Source organism: Rhodotorula graminis, assembly GCF_001329695.1.
Source record: "Rhodotorula graminis WP1 unplaced genomic scaffold RHOBAscaffold_3, whole genome shotgun sequence".
NCBI lineage: Eukaryota > Fungi > Basidiomycota > Microbotryomycetes > Sporidiobolales > Sporidiobolaceae > Rhodotorula > Rhodotorula graminis.
In genome coordinates this window covers 233,078-248,133 of record NW_017264930.1, presented here as the reverse complement: position 1 = coordinate 248,133, position 15,056 = coordinate 233,078, and the positions used below count along the sequence as shown (strand labels likewise).

The following is a 15,056-nucleotide window of genomic DNA, read 5'->3' as shown; positions in this document are numbered from 1 at the left end:
TTTTTTTTCCGGCCCGGGCCCTCGCGTGCGCTGCCGTTCTCTCGGCGGCCGCAGCGCAGGCTCGGCGCCACCTCTCGAATCTCTCTCTCGTGCCTCGTAGCGGGAAAGCGAGAGCTGGAAGAGAGATGCGATGCAGCTGCGCTCGAACGACTCGTACAACACGTCCTCCTCGCCCCTCATCTCGTCGCCCGCCCACCGTCCACCTCGCGCCCTCAGTCCTGCCCAAAGTAGTAGCCACCGTACGTCGCCGCCTGGGCTGCGACGACGGCCGCGAGCGCGACGGGCCCCGGTCGGCGCGCCGAGAGGGCCTTGCGGCCGTTGAGGAACAGGTAGACGAGGGACCAGGCTGCGGGTGGGGGTGCGGCGGCGGGCAAGGGCTGGGTCAGCTCTCGCGTCGAGTCGAGTCGAGTCGAGTCGAGGGGCACAGAGAAAGAAGGAGGGGCGCACCGGTGGTCGTGCCGCTGCCGTTGAGAGGGTCGCCCGCCGAGATCATGTACCTGCGCCGTGCGTGATCCTGTCAGATCTCTGCGCAAAGCCCGCTCGTTCGGCCCAGAGAGAGGAGAGGAAAGGAGGGGGCGCACCCTGATCCACCAAAGACGGCCGCAAAGAGCGGCAGCTGGATGAGCTGAGGGAAGCCGACCGGGCTGCGGACGCACAGCGGGAGGGCAGCGAGGCTGGGTGCGAAAGGGAATCAGTGTGGGTCGCGTCGCAGAGCTTCGTAGCGCTCCTGCAGGTGTGCGCGAGGCACCCCTGGCGCAGGACCGCTGAACGAGGCGGGGAGAAGCGGACGCACAGCGCGCCCGAGGTGGACCAGGCGACGGCGGGCGACTCGGCGATGCTGACGAGCCATGGCGGGAGCTTGGCGGTCGGTGATGGCGCTTGAGCGAGTGCTGGTGTCTTCTTTGGCGGCTGGGCGAGCGACATCGTGGCGAGACGAGGACGAGCTGATGAAGACACGGTGCGACTCGCCGAGGCGGTGCAAGGTCGCAGGCTCACTCGCGGCGAGCACGAGTAGTCTTCTTTGCTTTCCGTACTCTCTCGTAATCGCTCTCGGTAGCGCTCGTTCTCGACGCACAAGCGAGAGGCCGAGGCGACGGCGACGGACGGCAGGGAAACGCAAAATTGCAGCGACTCGGGGGCGCGCAGGGACTGACAAAGGGAAGTGAGGGAAAGGGCGAAGCGAGGAAGGAGGGGCGAGAGAGATCGGCGGAGGAAAGCGAGAGAGGAAGGGACGAGGGGGAGAGGGCGAGGGAGAGAAGGTCCGACCGCTCAGTACCTCGAGCGGCCCGCCGACGAGTACGCGCTTGCGTCGTCGTGGACCGGCGCCCACCGGTCGTCCCTCACGCTGCTCGACCGGCTCGCCGACCAGCTCTGCCGCGTCGCCGGGGCAAAGCGCTGCTCGTCCCTCGACCGCCGCTCGCCGCCGCCGCCGCCGCCGCGTCCACCGTCCCGCTCGCGCCCCGCCAGCCGCGCATACCGCCTGATCTCGTCGCGCAGCTTGTCGGCGAGGTCGTCGCACTCGCGCTCGAGCTCGCGGCGCCTCGTGCGCTCCTTGTCGAGCTCCTCGCTCGCGCTCTTGAGCGCCTTCTCGACGCGCTCGGCCCGCTCGCGCAGGGTGGCGTTCTCGGCATGCGACTGGGCGAGCAAGGTGCGCTGCGTGGCGGCTTCTTGGCGGGCCGAGGCCTGCTGCTCGAGCTGGAACGTGCACGCCGGCTCGTGCGGGACGAGGTTGGCGGCCGAGGTGCGGGTGCGGCAGAACGGGAAGTTGCGGCAGCTGCGGGGCGCGACGACCTCGTCAGGTTTGCGAGGACTCGAGAGGGAGGGGAAGGAGAGAAAGAGAGGGACGCACGGCCTGTTGCGGCAGAGCTTCTTGGCGTGCTCGTCGGCCTGGCTGCGCGGGTACATGCCGCTTCTGGGTGCGCCGAGGCAGTCGGCGCCGCCCTCGGGGCAGGTGATGACCAGCTCGGTGCACAACTCGTTGTGCTCGAGGGCGAACCCGGCGCGGTACTGCTCGCCGCAGCGCCCGCAGCGCAGGAAGCGGAACCGGCACAGCTTCTGCGGGCGCGAGAAGGGGTCAGTGCGAGTCTCTCGTTGCAGAACTGAGTAAGGAGAGGGACGCACCTTGGCGTGCTCCGTCTCCTGGCTGACCTGGCCTTTCCACGGGCAGCCGGCGTCGGCGTACCGGCACAGGAACCTGCGAGTCGAGGAAGGGAGAGTCAGGGACGTGCGCCGAGGGCCCTCGTACAGGCATCGCGGGCGCCAACCACAACTGTTCAGGAGAACAGGCGACGCACGTGTACTGGTCGAGCTTGATGACGACGGCCCTTGATGGCTGCGACGACTTGAGCATCTCGTCGTGGCAAGTCGGGCACTGCGTGTCGTGGACGCTGAGGGGCCAGGCCGAGCGCTTGTCGCCGAGGCAGCTGGCGCACAGGAGGTGTGCGTTGCGGCAGACGATAAAAGCCGGGATCGCGGCGCGCTTGCAGATTGACGAGGGAAGTGAGGGTCAGCTGGGTGGCCAGGAGGAGGAGGTTCGGGAGAGAGGGACGCACCAGGGCAGCAGACTCCTTCAGGCACGTCCTCGACAAAGCGCGGGTCGTGTACCATGGCCATCGCTGCGCCCGGGCGAGCTGACGAGATGACGAGGGCCGGTTCGAGAGGAAGTCGAGGTCGAGCTGGTGCGGCGGCGACAGGCCTTGGGCAGGGCGGGGCGCGCCTCGTGGCGCTCGAGGTGGATGCTGTGCAACTCTGCCGCGCTGTCGGGAGCAGCTAGCGCGAGAGGCGAGCGACAGGGAGAGGTTTGCAGGAGAGGGCGCGAGCGGGTGCGGGGCAAAGCTGAAACCGACAGAGCTTGCTCTGCTGCAGGCCACCGAGCTCACTGTCGACTGTGCAGTGCAGTCCGGGTGGATTTCGAAGGTGCGTCCGACCCTCGACGGAGAGGCAGAGCTCGCCGCCCAAATTCCCACTCGCCGCGAGCTGCTGCGGCGAGCAGACGAGGCTGCCGAGTCGTGCGCGCTCGTTCTCGGACAGCTGACGACGCCGTTGTACGCGAGCGTCGTCGTGGCAGGGACGGCCAGCTGCCTCCGCTGATCCTCGTCTTAGCGCGCGTCGCCGGCCCGACCCTCTCGCGACCCAGCAAAGCTCGCTCGTCGACGCCGCCAAGAGTCGACTGAGCGGGAGCCGCACGGGATCACCTTTCACTACGTCTCCTTGCTCGCTGGAGGAGAAAGACTGTCAGGGAGACTGGCGCGTCGCGAAGGAGGAGGAGAGACGGACCGGCGAGAGGCACGCACCGTCTCGACGTCCACCGCTTGACCGACCGGTTGGAGCGACGACCAGTGATCGAGTCCGAGTGACCGAGAGCAGAGACGAGAAAGCGTGGCGCAGTGTGCCGGCAGAGCGAGCGCGAGGAGCCGCGAGCGCGAAGCTAAGTCGGAGCGCGAGGCGTGCAAGCGGGCGGTGCCCCCGCCGGGTCGCGTGCCTGCAGCTGGCGGGGAGGTTGAGGCTCGACGAGGCGCCTTGTTGAAGCGGCCCGCAGCTGAAGAGATGTAGCGAGGCCACAAGCCTCATCAGCTCCCGAGGGGGAGAGGATTCCCCTGGGTGTCCCACCCCACCTGCTCATGCCCGGCCCATACAGCAGACGTACAGCCGTGGCGCACTGGTCCGACGCAGCCCGTCCGAGGTGTGTGTGCCGAGGCGAGGGCAAGGTGACGAGGGGAGGGCGAGGTGGAGGCGAGTTGAGCGCGGGCAATGCGGCGAGGCGGCACGGTGCTGTGCTGAGGGGGCGAGGGCGAGCAAAGTCGGCTTGTGCGAGTCGGTCCTGGAGCAAAGCCGAGCGAGCGCGCGGTGAGGACGAACAAGCCGAACTCGGCCTTCTCCCCACCTCGTCGTCCTCGTCGGACTTCTGCTCCTCTCCCTGCCCAGCGCCTTGCTCGAGAGCCTCCAGTCAACATGATCGACCACCCACAAGTCATCAACGAGCGCGTGCCCAACGCCCCCTACTTTCAGCCTCTGGTCGAGCCCTCGGTCGGCACCGCCCTCTCGCCCGACGACTGGCCCCAGAACAAGCACCTCCCGCTCCTCTTCCAGCCCCTCAAGGTCGGTCCCATCACCCTCAAGAACCGGTGCGCCCCCCTCCCACTCTCACCTCCCCCACCGACCACCGCTCACCTACTCCTCCAGCATCATCGTCGCGCCCATGTGCATGTACAGCTGCGAGCAGGACGGCTCCGAGGCCGGCGTCCTCACCCCCTTCCACCTCGTCCACCTCGGCGCCTTCGCGGCACGCGGCGCGGCCCTCACCATGGTCGAGGCGACGAGCGTCTTGCCCAACGGCCGCCTCTCGCCCAACGACTCGGGCCTGTGGTCCGACCGCCAGGCGCAGAGCTTGCGCCAGATCTTCTCCTTCATCCGCACCCAGGGCTCGGTCCCGGCGATCCAGCTCGGGCACGGTGGCCGCAAGACGTCGACCCTCGCGCCGTGGCTCGACACGTCGACGATCAAGCCTCACCTCAAGTCGCACGTCGCGACCAACGGCGACGCAGGAGGCTGGACCGACAACGTCATGGCGCCCTCGGCCGTCGCCTACAACGACGAGACGTTCCCGCACCCGCGCGAGATGTCGGACAACGACATCGCCGAGCTCAAGGACGCGTTCAAGGCCGCCGTCAAGAGGGCCGACGAGGCCGGCGCCGAGGTCATCGAGCTCCACTGCGCTCACGGCTACCTCGTACGTCCCTCGTCTCTCTCGTGCGCGGCGACGCGAACTCACGACTCGACCTTCCCGCAGATGCACAGCTTCCTCTCGCCCCTGTCGAACAAGCGCACCGACCAGTACGGCGGCTCGCTGTGCGTCACACTTCCTCCTGCTCTTCCGACCTCTCAAAGGACCCTCAAGGACCCGAACTGACGTCGCTCTCGCGCTCGCAGCGAGAACCGCATGCGCCTCCCGCTCGAGATCCTCAAGAGCATGCGCGAGCTGGTCCCCAAGACCAAGGGCCTGTGGATGCGCATCTCGGCGTCCGACTGGTGGCCCGAGGGCGAGCAGGACGACAAGGGCGAGTGGATCTCGTGGGGCATCGAGCAGTCCAAGGTGCGTCGCCGTCTCTGCCTCTTCTCTCTCTCTACGCGCTTTCCTCTCGTCTCTCTCTGACACTCACACGCCCTCATCCGCAGATCTTCGTGAAGGAGGCCATCAAGCTCGGCGTCGACCTCGTCGACTGCTCGTCGGGCGGCAACACGCCGCGCCAGAAGATCTCGGTCGGCCCGGGCTACCAGGTCCCGTTCGCCGAGCAGATCCGCCACTCGCTCTCGGACGACGAGAAGATCCCAATCTCGGCCGTCGGGCTCATCACCAACGGGCCGCAGGCCGAGGAGATCCTACAGACGGGCAAAGCCGACGTCGTGCGTCCCTCCCTCTTTCTCTCCTCGTCCCACCTCCCGACCGACAAGGTCCTGACTCTCTTTGCGCCCCTTCCCCGCAGATCTGCGCCGCCCGCGAGTTCCTGCGCGACCCCGCCCTCGTCCTCAGCTGGGCCCAGGAGCTAGGCGTCGTCGTCAACACGCCCGTCCAGTACCAGCGCGCCTACACGCGCATGATGGTCAAGCACGACGAGCGCGAGCCCGTCAAGCAGCACTAGATGGGCGTGCGCGGGAACGAGGAGGAGCGAGGGAGGAGGAGGCTTGCGCTTAATGTGGAAGGACGAGGAGGAGGACGGACGCTCGGACCTTGTAGATAGACAGACGCTTGAACCGCTCGAGCGCAGCTTTCACACTCTCGTCGTCACGCTCGACAGAAAGACTGAGAGGTACAGATTGCAGCTCGAGCTCGATAAAGTAGAAGAAGATCTGACGAAGAGGAACGAGCGCGACTCGCGGCCTGCGCGAGCTGCGCCTCCTCCCTCCCCTCGCCCTCGTTCGCCCCGTCCCTCCTCGTCTAGACCCTCCACGTCCCCTTGACCTTGGCGCGCAGCATGCGCCCGACCAGCATCGAGACCGAGCCGGCCATCATCGTCGTACCTGCAGGTCGAGTCGGGGCGAGAGCGTCAGGTTCGCTCGATTCGTGACAGAGAGGCGCGGCGAAGGAGGGGTGACGGAGGACGTGAGGGAGATAGGGGAGGAGGAGAAAGGAGAGGAGAGAGACGCACCGGCAAAGACGATCGGGTGGATCCAGTCGCCGCCGTTGTTCGAGAGGAGGCGGCCTGCGATCGGGTTGCACCCGACGCTCGAGCCGGCGACGATGAGGAAGGCGATGCCCTGGCGGAGCCTGTGGGTCGAGACTCCATCTCAACTCGTGCTCGCTCGCTCGTCGAGAGAGGAAGGACGAGAGGAGGAAAGAGAGGCCGACGCACCCGATCTCGCTCAGGTCCCTCGACATGGACACCGTGAGGGGGCTCACGAGCGCGATGAACGCGCCGCTGAAGAAGCCGTAGAGGATGGCGTGCGCGATGAGGAGCGCCTGGGTCGTCATGACGCGCATGAGGAAGGCCATCGCGGCGGCGCCGAAGCAGCACACGGCCTGGACGTTGAAGGGCCCACTGCGGGAAGAGAATACCGTGCGTCAGTCCTTGCGCTGCGAGAGGCGCCGAAAGGGGGCGAGGGGCGGAAGGACGAGGGGAAGAGGCGACTTGAGAAGGTCGCGAGGGACTCACACAAAGTCGGCAAACAGGTTGGGGATGATGCGACCGAAGGACGATCCCGCGTTAAATAAGGCGAGCGCATAGGTGACGACGTTGGGCGAGGCGCCGTGGTACTGAAAGTAGAGCTGCTCGTAGAAGTTCGGGAACCAGATTCTGCAGGGGCGACGACGACGGTCAGTGGCTGAGCTCGACGTGCTCGTCGGGCCCGAGAGAGAGAGGACGCACCCGAAGGAGATAAGGAACGCGCCTAGCGCGAGGCAGGTGAACGGACCGTCGAACATGTCCTTGAGCGGCGGCGGCGGCGGCTTCTGAATGTGTTTGCGCGCCGGGTTGGGGCGCATGATGGAGTTGGCGATGAGGAGACACGCGAGGACAACGTAACCACCTGCACGGGCGAACGTGAGTCAGTGTCGCCGCCGTCGGGCTCGAGAAGGGGGACGAGGGACGCACAGGCCCTCACGCCGTTCTTGAAGCCGACGTCCGGGTCGGCGAACAGGCGATTGAGCATGACTGCGTGCGCATCTCGATTGTCAGTGACTCTTCGCCGACGAGGGAGAGAAAAGGCGAGAGAGGGGACGCACTCGGGAAGCACACACCGCCAGCGCTGCTCCCGCTCGCAACGATGCCGATCGCGAGCGCCCGCCTCTTCGCGAACCAGTGGCTCTGGACGGTCATCGACGGGAGGAACAGGAAGCCGACGCCGAGGCCGCCGAGGATGCCCTGGACGCCCATCATGGTGCCGTAGGTCGTCACTTGCGGGATGAGGAAGATCGAGAGGAGCCACATCGCCGAGCCGGCGGCCATGATGCTGTGGAAGTAGCCCTTGTCGAACAGGGGACCGACGACGAGCGAACACAGGAAGAAGAGGCACAGCTGGCACGAGCCGATCCAGGCGATGTCGGACGACGACTTGGTCGGGAACAGGAACTGCGGGCGGCTCGACGACTTGTCAGGGCCTGGGCTCGTCTGGCAGGGAGAGGGGACCGAGACGCACCTGCTCGTAGTACGCCTGGACCGCGCCGAGGGCGTTGACGACGCCGAACGACGAGAACAGGACGAGGAACCCGCCGACGACGTTGAGCCACGCGCGCAGGCCGCCGTCGGGCGGCGCCGCCGCCTCCTCGGCCGCCTCGCGCAGGCTCTTGAGCGACGGCGAGGGCTTGGACGTCGAGTCGGCGTGCGAGGGCGGGTACGAGTGCGTCGAGGGCGCGTCGGCGGGACGAGGGTCCGAGGTCAAGGTGGCGGCGGGCAGGATGCGCGTCACGCTCGCGACGTCCGTCTTGGCCTCGTCGGTCGAGCGGAAGGTGTCGAAGCTGTCGACGGCTGAGCCCGAGCCTGTGTGTGCGGGCAGGGGACGGCGTGAGTCGAGGGCGACGAGAGGGAGCGAAAGAGGGGTCCGGGCGCACCTTGCTGCTGATGACCTGCCGCGCGCTCGTCCTCCTCGGCCTGCGCGTGCATCTCGACGACCGTGTGCGACCGAAGGGAGCTCGGGCGACTCAGCGCGAGAGGCTGGCCGATCTCGACCGTCTTGTCGCCGTCGACCGGCGGAGCGAGCTCGACGGCCGTCTCGCTCGTCTCGGACCTCGCCGACCTGGCTCGAGACGGGACAGGCGGGACAGGCGTCGACGAGGTCGGCGGGGACGGTGCGCGGCGAGGCGTGGCGGTCTGGTCGCCGTCGTCGTGGTTGCTGAAGGAGGACCGAGCGTCGCTCACGGTCGAGGTGGTCGAGCGGGCGTCGTCGTCGTCCTGCTCGCGAGTCGGGGTGCGGCGAGACGGGCTTGCTGTCGAGGCTGAAGAGCGAACGCTGCTCGGGCGGTTGTCGAGGGAAGGGCGTGGCGAATCCGACGACGGCGGCTGCTCGGTGCTCGAGGTGGTGCTCCAGAACGACGCGTCTGACGAAGCGAGGGACGCCTGGCTCGCCATGTCGACCTGCTGATAGTGTCGAGTGAGCTTCAGGAAGAAAAGAGGGCGTCGAAACGACGGCGAGGACGCACCCGTTGCTCGCGGCGACAGAAGCGGACGACGGAAAGTCCGTACGCTCGCCGGCGCCGAGGAGGCACCCGATCGTGCGGCGCGTTTAGCGCGGGTGCTGCGCGTGCAGGTGGCGAACGACCGCAGATGCCGGACAGGAGCGAGCGACGGACCGATCACGGACGAGGTGCGAGCGGGCAGAGGAGGCCGACGGCGAAGCGTCGGGGGCGAGCCGAGGCGACAGAGCCGACCTCGTCGCCGTCCGAGAAGCAGAAGCAGAGAAGCAGCAGCACCGGGACGAGCAGAGAGAGGAGACGCTGGAGGGAAGAAGAGGCGACGTTCCAAAACTCGAGGCGCGGGAGACTACGACAAGGGTCTGTGCGCCACGCGAGCCGCACCGTCCCACCACAGCCTCCTCGTGCCCTTCCACCGACGCCCTAGCGCACCCCATAAGGGCGTCCAGTTGGCGCCGAGGCGCGACGAGGAAGCCCAGGACCCGCCCTCCCGGAAGAGAGGCGAGCCGGCGGCGAGGAACAGCGCGAGCTCTGTCGGCGCGGGGTCCATCTGGGCTCGTTATGACTCAATCCCCAGCAATCCGTTCCTGAGAGGGAACTGAGGCCTGCGGCACCGACGCTGCGACCTCCTGCTCTGCCCTCGTGAGGAGAGACAGAGGGGGAGAGGCCGAGTTCGGGCGAGGTGATCTCTGCTGAGAGCCTTAAGACAAGCCGGGGGAGGGGAAGGGGATGGGGGAGAACAGGGTGCAAGAGACGAGGTCGCAGCCACTCGCGCCGCGACCAGCGACCGGCTCGAGGACGAACGGCGTCGAGCCGAGCCGAGGCGGCGACGAGGGTGCGCAACCACGAGCAAGGCCGCGCGCGCGCGCAAGGCGGTCGTTGAGCAGACCATGACGGAGCTGTGGGCACAGGAAGAGACGTCAGCGGCCCGCCAGGGGGGGAGAGAGAGAGGGGAGGGCGAGAGGTGAGGACGCACCTCGCGAGAAGAAAGCTCGGCGCTGCCGCCGGGCAGTGTGGGCAGCGCGAATGTAGCCCAGCTGGCCGAAACGAGAACGCGTGCCCGTACCGGCGAGGCAGAGCTCGTCGAGGGCGGCCTTGAGCGGGAAAAGGTGTCGGCTCGCGCGAGTGGGCGCAGAGGTCCGGGGCCAGCGCAGATCTGGTGCCAAGGTCGGCGTAGATCACGGCGAGCCCATCGCACGTGGCGCTGCTGCTGTTGGGAGCAGAGCGAGCGAGGTGACGGAGGGAGAGAGAGGCGAGGAGGAGGAGACGAGCGAGGCGCCGCCCTTGCCTCCTCGTTCGGGTCGAGTTGAGGGGGCTGCAGTTGCAGGAGTACATCACACAGCTCGACATCCACCAGGCTAGCGCAGAGAGACGCTGTGAGGAGAGTGAAGGTTTTCCTCCCGCCGCCGTCGTCCAACTGGTCAGTCGTCTTCTCCACCTCGCACGCTGCTCCAGCTCGGCAGCTAGCGCTCTCCTGACAGAGTGCTCCCTGCACCTACGCCACCCACCATGGCCATCGACTCGCCCGCCGCGTCCCAGGCGGGCAAGCACCCGCGCCTCGCCTCGCTCGCCCGCACCAACGACCTCGGGTCCCCCGCCCGCGGCCACGCCAGGCAGCAGCAGCAGCTCGGCGCCATCGGCGGTCGTGCTGGCCCGGGCTACTCGCCCTACGCCCGCCGCGTCGCCACCCGCGCCGCCGCCCAGCTCGCGCCAGACTCGGGCGACGACGACGACGACGTCGACCCTGCTCCTCACGACCACGGCGCCGACGAGGCGCACATCGACCCGAGCCCGGTTGCCCAGTCCAAGGGCCTGTTCGGCAAGGTGCGCAGCCTGCCCGGCCGCATGCTCGGCATGCTCTCGCGCTCGTCGAGCTCGAAGCAGCTCGCCGGCCCCGCGTCCTCGTCCTCGTCGCTCGCCCAGGTCCGCGCAGAGCTCGACCAGGTCCGCGCCAAGGACACGCACGGCATGTCAAGGAGCCACACGTCGCACAACCTCGCCGCGCCGCGCCTCAACCCGCTCTCGTCGGGCCCAGCTCCCCTCCCCGCGTCCTCGTCCATGTCGGCCCTGTCGACCTTTGCCCAGCCACAGGGTGGCAGGTCGAGCCACTCGACCCTGCGCCTCCCGCCCACCACGGCGTCGACCCTTGGCAGCGGCGGCACCTCGTCGCCGTCGTTCCTCACGGCCGCCAACCTCGGCCGGCACTCGACCCGCGCCGCGTCGCCTGCGCCCTCGACGACCGCGTCGCTCGCGACCCGCCAGCAGCGCAATCGCTCGCCGTCGCCCCTGCGCACCGGCCTCGCCGGCTCCATGTCGGCGTTCCAGCTCGCGCAGCCCCCGTCGCCCACGTCGGCGTCGGCCATCTTCAACAACCCGTCGTCGGCGCTCGGCAGCGGCGCCGTGTCGAACCCGTTCGGCCTGTCGTCGCGCTCGCCGTTCGCCCCGTCGCGCATCCGCCCCTCGCCCTCGGTCGGCGCTGGCGCCGGCGGCAGCATCGCGGGCTTCTCGGCCTCGTCGGCCGCCGGGTCGACCGGCCACCCGCTCTTCCCGTACGCGTCGACGCTCCCGCGCGGCACCTCGCCCGGCCTCACGTCGTCCTTCTCGCTCCGCGAGGGCCTGTCATCGGCCGCGTCGGCGTCCGGGTCGGCCGCCGGCGCGACGCTCAAGCGGCCGTACGCCCGCGCCATGGGCGGCAGCCCGCTTGGCCCGCGCTTCCCGCTGTCGGGCGCGAGCGTCGCCGACGTCGAGATGCGCGCCGAGCAGGGCATGGCGGGCGGCAGTGTCGGTGGGGCCGAGCGCGCGAGGAAGAAGCAGCTCGTGTGGGACCCTGTCCAGGGTCTCGTGAGCCGCGAGCGGCTCGAGAAGGAGAAGGCTGCGTGCGTCCCTGTCTCTCTCTCTCTGTCCTTTGTCCTCGTCGAGTTTCCCTGCCGCGGGCGCATACAGGCGATGACGAGTCCTGACGCACGTTCTCTACACGTCAACAGCGAGGCGCCGGCGCTCCCCAAGAACGAGGCCGAGCGCATCCTCGAGGTGCTCGAGGGCATGGGCAGGACGCCGTTGGGCGACGCAAAGCGTGCGAGCGTCAGGGTGCGTCCTCGTGCCACCTGTCGGGCTCTCCCTCTCCTTCCTCGACCTGACCAACCTTGCTCCCGCCTTGCAGTCCAAGCACGTCAACGTCCCGGCCACCTCGCTCGACTCGGGCAACGGCCGTCTCGCCCGCTCGTCCACCACGCCCTCGATCCTCTCGTCCACCCCGTACGCCGCTCGCTCGGCGCGCCTCTCGGCCGACCCGACCGAGGTCGCGTCGTCGTCGTCGCGCCCGCAGCAGAAGGGCCTGCAGGCCGTCCTTCGCGCCCGCGAGGAGCGCCGTCGTGCGCTGCTCCAGCAGGAGCGCGAGGAGCGCGAGCGCGAGCGTGCCGAGGACGCCGAGCGCGAGCGCGTCCGCGAGCAGCGCCGCCGCGACCGCCGCCGGCGCATGGACGAGCTCGCGATGATGAGCGACGACGGCGAGGGCGACACGGACGTGTTCAGCGCCGGCGGGAGCACGAGGGCGTCGCGCTCGGACCGCGGCGGCGGCGGGAGCGAGTACGGCGAGCGCGACGACGACGACGAGCTGCGCAGCCCGAGGCGCGTCACGCGCAGCGCCGCCAAGAAGCCGAGCGCGCCTGCGTCGTCGTCGGCGAGGGACAAGGGCAAGGGCAAGGACCGCCTCCTCGAGCCGCCGACGCCGTCCGGCTCGGGCTCGAGGCGCTCGACCCGCGCGAGCTCGCGCACGTCGACGTCGTCGGCCAAGGCCGGCGCCAACGCCAAGTCGCCCTCGCCGGCACCGACGCCGCGCAAGTCGTCGCGCAGTGCGCGTGTCGAGGAGCGCGACGAGCAGGACGAGCAGGACGAGGACGACGCCGAGATGACACCCGCGCCCAAGCGCACCAAGGCCAAGTCGCCCGGCCGCTCGGCGCCGCCCAAGTCGCCGTCGCCCGCTCCGCCTGTCCCGTCGCGCGAGTCGTCGACCGCCCCGGCGACGGCCAAGATCTCGTTCCCGGCCCCGTCGTCGTTCCCGTCCACGGCGCCCTCGACCGCCTCGGGCCGCTCCTCTCTCCGCCCGGGCAAGAACCACTCGTCGCGCAAGCACGAGACGAGCGCCAAGGTGTTCAGCGCCAAGGAGGAGGACCTGCCGCCGCTCGACGACGACGCCCTGAGCAAGATCCAGATGCCGTTCCCGGCCAACTTCTCCTTTGGCCCCGGTGCCGGCGCTGCCCCTACTGCGTCCGCCGACGACAAGAAGAAGGACGAGTCGGCGCCGGCCTCGGGCTCGAGCCTGCTCAGCCGTCTCGGCGCACCTCCTCCATCGTCTTCCGCCGCCGCCGAGCAGCCTAAGTCGGCGCCCGCCTTCTCGTTCGGCGCCCCGACCGCCAAGCCCGCCGCACCTCCCGTTCCCTCGTTCAGCTTCCAGCCGTCGAGCACCACCTCGACCGACAAGAAGGATGACAAGGCAATGCCGACCGCCGCAGCCGCAGCTCCCGCCGCGTCCGACTTCTTCGCCAAGCCGTCGCCGGCGCCGCCCAAGCCCTCCTTCTCGTTCGGCGACGCCGCATCGTCGCGCGCGAGCAGCGTCGCGACGGACGGCACGGCCGGCACCGGCGCGAGCAAGCCCAACTTCTTCGCCAACATCGTCAAGGACAAGGAGGGCAGCGCGCCGCCGCCCGTCCCGGCGTTCAGCTTCGGTGCCGCCGCGACGGCCAAGAAGGACGACGACAAGGCGACCAAGCCGACCGAGGTCGGCTCGTCGACGAGCGGCGCCGCCAACCCCAACACGTTCGTGTTCGGCACGCCCGTCGCGCAGCCCGTCAAGGAGACCAAGGAGGACAAGGGCGGCGACGAGTCGGAGGCGGCGCCATCGTTCTCGTTCGGCAACCTCAACCCGAAGCCGGTCGAGAAGAAGGTCGATGAGGTGCGCTCGAGCCCCTCTCTCTTTCTCTTCCCCCTTCTCTTCCTTCCGTCCCTGTACTGACGCTCTTCTCCCACACTCTTCCTCGCAGAAGAACGACGCGCCTCCCACCGCGCCGTTCGCGTTCGGCGCCGCGAAGCCCGCCACCGCATCCTCCTCGTCGGCTTTCAGCTTCGGCGCCTCTTCGACGTCCACGCCCGCCGCCGACAAGCCCGCCGCGTCGACCCCCTTCGGCTTTGGTTCGCCTGCGCCTGGGGCCGCCACCTCGGGCGCTCCTGCCTTCCAGTTCGGCACGACGCCGGCGACGCCGCAGGCCGAGGACAAGAAGGACGCCCCGTCGGCGCCGACTTTCGGCGCGAGCCTCGGTCCGACGCCGGTCCCGGCTGCGACGACCGACGAGGCGGGCGACTCGGGCATGGAGGACGAGGGCTCGCCGGCGCCGCCCAACCCTGCGCCCGCACCCTCGCCGTTCGCGTTCGGCGCCAGCAGCGGCGGCTCGGGCGCCGCGGTGTCGCTGTTCGGCAAGGCGCCCGCTCCTGCGTCAGGTGCCTTCAGCTTCGGCGCCGGCGCCGCCGAGAAGAAGGAGCCCGCGTCGCCGTTCGGCGGGCCCGCCACGTCAACCTCGACTGGCCCAAGCCTGTTCGGCGGCGCCGCCTCGGCGTCGAAGCCGGCCTTCTCCTTCGGCAACGGGGCCTCGCCCTCGCCCTCGCCTGCGCCGCCGTCGCCTGCGCCCGCCGCCGTCCCGTCCTTCAACTTCGGCGCCCCGCAGTCGTCCGCCAACGGCTCGAGCGCGGCGGCGGCTCCCTCCTTCACGTTCGGCGCGCCAGCCCAAGCGTCGAACGTGTTCGGCTCGAGCACGAGCTCGGCGCCGGCCGCAGGCTTCGGCGCAGCGACGCCCGCCTTCCAGTTTGGCGCCGGCGCGTCGCCCTCGCCTGCACCCGCCTCGCCCGCACCGGCCGCCTCGCCGTCCGCCTTCAGCTTCGGCGCCCCTTCAACCGCGCCGGCCATGGGCTCGACCCTGTCGAACGGCGCCGGCGGCGCGTCGTCGCCTTTCGCGTTCGGCCAGCCGGCGCCCGCCTCGCAGCCGACCACGCCCGGCGCTGCACCTCAGCCGCCGTTCGCGTTCGGCGCGCCGGCGCCGTCGCCTGGAGCGGGAGCGGGCGCAGCGGCGCCGTTCGCGTTCGGCGTGTCCACGCCAGGCGCTGCGCCGCCCATGTTCGGCGCGCCCGCCGCAGCCAACGGCGCCGGCGGTCCGTTCACCTTTGGCGCGCAGCCTGCAGCGGCAGGTCAAGGGGCCCTGTTCAACATGGGCCCCGGCGGCAACGAGTCGTCGAGGCCGTTCAAGGGCCTCCCGAGGAGGAAGCGGTAGTTGGGCCCGCCGAGCAGGGAGGGGGAGAGCGAGCTTGTGTAGCATTACACGATATGCAGACAGTCTTTGCCCGTCGTGGCGTCCTTATCTCTCTCTGCGTCGCTCTCTCTCTCTCT

The 15,056-nt window shown here is 69.5% G+C and overlaps 5 protein-coding genes across 5 annotated transcripts; 2 read left to right on the top strand and 3 right to left on the bottom strand.

Moving 5' to 3' along the window:
• Positions 1-212: 212 nt before the first annotated feature.
• RHOBADRAFT_41984 (uncharacterized protein) lies at positions 213-924 on the bottom strand (the record flags this gene model as incomplete). Its single annotated transcript, XM_018413990.1, has 4 exons — positions 213-346; positions 448-497; positions 582-674; positions 794-924. 4 exons carry the CDS (start codon positions 922-924, stop codon positions 213-215), a joined length of 408 nt encoding a protein of 135 aa, XP_018272823.1.
• Positions 925-1,269: 345 nt separating this feature from the next.
• On the bottom strand, positions 1,270-2,613 carry RHOBADRAFT_41983 (uncharacterized protein; the record flags this gene model as incomplete). Its single annotated transcript, XM_018413989.1, has 5 exons — positions 1,270-1,774; positions 1,850-2,055; positions 2,122-2,194; positions 2,295-2,479; positions 2,566-2,613. 5 exons carry the CDS (start codon positions 2,611-2,613, stop codon positions 1,270-1,272), a joined length of 1,017 nt encoding a protein of 338 aa, XP_018272822.1.
• A 1,338-nt stretch (positions 2,614-3,951) lies between these two features.
• Positions 3,952-5,639, top strand: RHOBADRAFT_31336 (uncharacterized protein; the record flags this gene model as incomplete). The annotated part of the gene is made up of 6 exons (XM_018412962.1): positions 3,952-4,124; positions 4,183-4,729; positions 4,790-4,848; positions 4,930-5,092; positions 5,176-5,403; positions 5,484-5,639. The coding sequence occupies 6 exons, from the start codon at positions 3,952-3,954 to the stop codon at positions 5,637-5,639; spliced, it is 1,326 nt and encodes a 441-aa protein (XP_018272821.1).
• Positions 5,640-6,006: 367 nt separating this feature from the next.
• Positions 6,007-7,740, bottom strand: RHOBADRAFT_12489 (uncharacterized protein; the record flags this gene model as incomplete). Its single annotated transcript, XM_018412095.1, has 7 exons — positions 6,007-6,265; positions 6,351-6,536; positions 6,651-6,791; positions 6,864-7,023; positions 7,089-7,148; positions 7,220-7,565; positions 7,633-7,740. Coding segments are annotated over 7 exons (1,260 nt in total), but the record flags the coding sequence as incomplete, so codon positions are not given.
• A 2,392-nt stretch (positions 7,741-10,132) lies between these two features.
• Positions 10,133-15,030, top strand: RHOBADRAFT_51766 (uncharacterized protein; the record flags this gene model as incomplete). Its single annotated transcript, XM_018416004.1, has 4 exons — positions 10,133-11,499; positions 11,608-11,710; positions 11,784-13,574; positions 13,663-15,030. The coding sequence occupies 4 exons, from the start codon at positions 10,133-10,135 to the stop codon at positions 14,938-14,940; spliced, it is 4,539 nt and encodes a 1,512-aa protein (XP_018272819.1). The 3' UTR covers positions 14,941-15,030.
• Positions 15,031-15,056: the final 26 nt, after the last annotated feature.